The sequence below is a fragment of the Anoplophora glabripennis genome, unplaced genomic scaffold (assembly GCF_000390285.2).
Source record: "Anoplophora glabripennis isolate ALB-LARVAE unplaced genomic scaffold, Agla_2.0 scaffold1082, whole genome shotgun sequence".
Taxonomy (NCBI): domain Eukaryota; kingdom Metazoa; phylum Arthropoda; class Insecta; order Coleoptera; family Cerambycidae; genus Anoplophora; species Anoplophora glabripennis.
The window spans coordinates 120545-123919 of NW_019417175.1; the positions used below are offsets into that span (position 1 = coordinate 120545).

The following is a 3375-nucleotide window of genomic DNA, read 5'->3' on the forward strand; positions in this document are numbered from 1 at the left end:
GTAAGAGTTAGGGCCTAAATACATACGAAACATTTTGGATTTTACTGACTCTAGAACCAAATTTCCAATTTTAATATATTTTTCAAGCTTTTAATAATCTGCCGTACTTATATAAAAAAAATCTTTATAAAATATAAAAAACTGACGAACGAGTTTTTCTTATAATTATATTTCATTTATAGAACCGTTTTTTAAACTGCCCTAATACAGGGCGTTACTGAAATACATGTAGCAGCAAACCACCTAGAAAGTTAGAGAAATATGTAGGTAATGAAATTCAGGGTGTTAAAAAATTTCGTATATTGAAATTTGTTGCACGTAACTTCTAATACGTCAATGTTATTAATTTTCTATATTATATTGTAGAGGTCCTTAGCTGCGATCTATTACAGTGACAAATTATCTATGTTTTATATGTTATTTTTTCCACAGTATGTCATTTATTCCCACCCATAATTCAATTTAAATAAAAAAAAGTACATATTCCTGTAAAGACTACTGAAACTGCACTATGCCAAGGGCATTCTATTGTCAGGGCAATGTAAAATTATATTGAAATCAAATCATATTATTCCCTACTGCTACTACTACTACTATTACTATTTAATACACTACTTACTACTACTTACTAAACCACTACTACTAAAACATACTAGAGCAAAGTTAAAAAATTTCTATTCAAATTATACGCACGTCACTTCCGACAGCAACGCCCCTGGAGATGATCTAATTTCAGTCAAAGAGTACCTTAACTGAAACATTATTGTGTTATACAAATTAAATATTAACGGCTCTATATCACAGAAACAGCATCATGTTAAAACATATATTTATATGAGGTATTTTTCTGAAACGCCCTATATCTACAAAATGAATTTGGTTGACTTTGGCAGAATTAGTTGCATTTTTCTCTAAAATAGTGCATTTTCAGAACTGCGTCTAGCGACCTACAAGGTTGACAGAAACTAACAGACACATTTCTCACCCTCAAAAACTTGTTTGTAGGAAATTTCAGTGCAATAGGTAAATTGTTTTTTGTAAATATATTGTTACAACTTAATTAAAATTAATTATATTTTGATGTTTTTTCAGATCCTGAATTTATGCCTAATTTTTATAATACTCACCCTATATACTTAAAACCCCTGCTAAATCCTATCAATCACGTTATTCTAATTCTATATTGGCGACCTCTACATTATGAAGGAAAAAGTTTAAAACTTAATCTTATTCTGTGAATAGCGTACTTTAACTGAAAATTAAATCCACGGCCAAGGCACAGATGGCACTGATGGCAGAAGTTTTATTTATTATATTATTGTGAAATTATAATAACCTAGAAAATAGTAGAAAATCAATGGTTTTTTCATATTCATTTTTAAAGAAATAATTTGTTTTTTTATCCAATATATAGCCAATTGTCATGGTTTTTACAACAGCTGTTAATTTTATAAGAAGTCGAGGACCAGATGAGTTTTGGCGAAAACGAAAAATATTCAAATTAGCAGCGGTATGATCTTTATAATCACTACAATTTTTTTTACTAATTTCATACGTTTTAGGCATTTCAAGGTAGAAAACGTAATTGTTATAGTATTGCCATTCGATATGTTCATAGAGCTTTAGTTTATGCAACAAAAGGAAGGAAATTGAAAAAAGAGGACATGGCTAATGTAAGATTCTGTAGATATACAGTATTACTTTTTTGTTTATAATAAAACAGTTTTGTATTAATTCTAAATAACATTTTATCCTTATTTTAGTTGTGGCAAACGAGGGTACAAGCTGCTTGTGAGCAGCACAATATAAGTTATGAGTTATTTAGAGAAGGTTTGGTAAGATCTGATGTAATGTTGAACAGAAAAACATTGGCTAGTTTAGCTTGTTGGGAGCCGTACACTTTTAAAACTTTAACTGATATTGCTCAAAGACGAGTTCTGGATGATGGTCTTGTGGCTTTAAATGATAGCTCTTTAGACAGAATTATAACAAGGGGTTCCCTAACGATTAAAAGTGAACCAAAATAATGTTTTAAAAGTGATTCAAATAAATTAAATATAGCGTGATAGCATAGTTCTTTCTAAATATATAATAATATTGTGTGCAGTGCCTTTATTTCAGTTTAAAAACCCCCTGGCTATAGACTATAGTGCCAAAAAAACAATACTAAAAGTTTTTGATAGTTTCAAACCATTTCCCGTCTCTTAAAACAGCTAATATTAAATAATGAAATTAATTATTTTATTATAAAATAAATCACTTCATTTCTGTGTAACTTATTATTAAGTGTAAATTTCTCATATAATTTAATTTCAAATGCGGCAATGTTGCAGGGCAGAGAAAAATGTTGAGTCTCAAAAATCTCGAAAGTTATAAAATTTAAAAAACAATTGCAATGCATTTTGTCTGGTGCCAATCCTTGGATAATATTAACTAGTAGGTATACAGGCTGTAAAACTAACATTAGTTTTTCGAAATATTTGAAAAAAAAAACAAATTTTGGAAATTCGTTTTTTGTTTCATAATGTTGGTCCCCTGATTATGCAACTTTACCCCCAGCTACTTCGTATCTCTTACCGTTTCCGAGATCCTATGTACAGGGTGGTCCCGAGGTAATGGGCCAAAATTCATGGGTAGATTCCCCAAGTAAAAATATTGCGATTTAGCCGAACTTACCTTAGTCCAAAAGTTGATAGTTAAAGAGATACAGGGCGTTAAATGTAAAATATTATTTCAGTTTTCTTTAATTTATTCCTTAACAAATGCAAATATCCTCACAAAATTTTGATAATTGAAGTTGTTTGAGTAGAGGTATTGAAATCTGTTCACATTTTGGTTAATGTTCATAGAGGTCGCTAGCTGCAGTAGATTGAATGTGTTAAAAACAACATAACTTTTTTGTACTCCAAGGTATCTCATCTTTGGTAACAAATTCTTATTTTTCAACTTTTTTTACATAAAAAAGGTACACTTTATTAAAGTAGCTATCTCGCACCTTTTCGAGATATTTGGCTTTGAAACTTCCAATGTTGTTGCATTAAATTACAATTAAGTACCTACATGTATTATTAATTTAGCAGTAAAGTTTCTTAAGTAGGATTTGGACGAAAATCAAATAATTGACGTCTTCCACTTGTCTTATTGCTGTCATTTGTATGCTAATTTCTATTAAGTATTATTCGTATCTAATTAAAATTACATCTTAGCTTACACATTAAATTGTATACTCGTATACATAAATGTGAGTTAGAATGCTGCGTTTCGTTTTTTGGAGTTACATGAAATCAGTAGTTTATGAAGAAACTATAAACACTTGAGAAGAACTTTAGTAGCAGGTTTTAAATGCTGCAAAATCATTTCGCATTAAGGATTTAT

The 3375-nt window shown here is 29.7% G+C and overlaps 1 protein-coding gene across 1 annotated transcript; it reads left to right on the forward strand.

Annotated features, from left to right (window-relative positions):
* Window positions 1-1327: 1327 nt before the first annotated feature.
* Window positions 1328-2102, forward strand: LOC108914384 (39S ribosomal protein L20, mitochondrial). Its single transcript, XM_018720196.1, has 3 exons — window positions 1328-1510; window positions 1563-1673; window positions 1764-2102. The coding sequence occupies exons 1-3, from the start codon at window positions 1424-1426 to the stop codon at window positions 2025-2027; spliced, it is 462 nt and encodes a 153-aa protein (XP_018575712.1). The 5' UTR covers window positions 1328-1423; the 3' UTR covers window positions 2028-2102.
* The last annotated feature ends 1273 nt before the right edge of the window (window positions 2103-3375 follow it).

Excerpts from the sequence above, each read along its gene's own strand:
- LOC108914384 (XM_018720196.1), top strand. The coding sequence starts at position 1,424 with ATGGTTTTTACAACAGCTGTTAATTTTATAAGAAGTCGAGGACCAGAT. Across the intron at positions 1,511-1,562 it reads AAATATTCAAATTAGCAGCG|GCATTTCAAGGTAGAAAACG; the intron begins GTATGATCTTTA and ends CATACGTTTTAG. Across the intron at positions 1,674-1,763 it reads AAAAAGAGGACATGGCTAAT|TTGTGGCAAACGAGGGTACA; the intron begins GTAAGATTCTGT and ends TCCTTATTTTAG.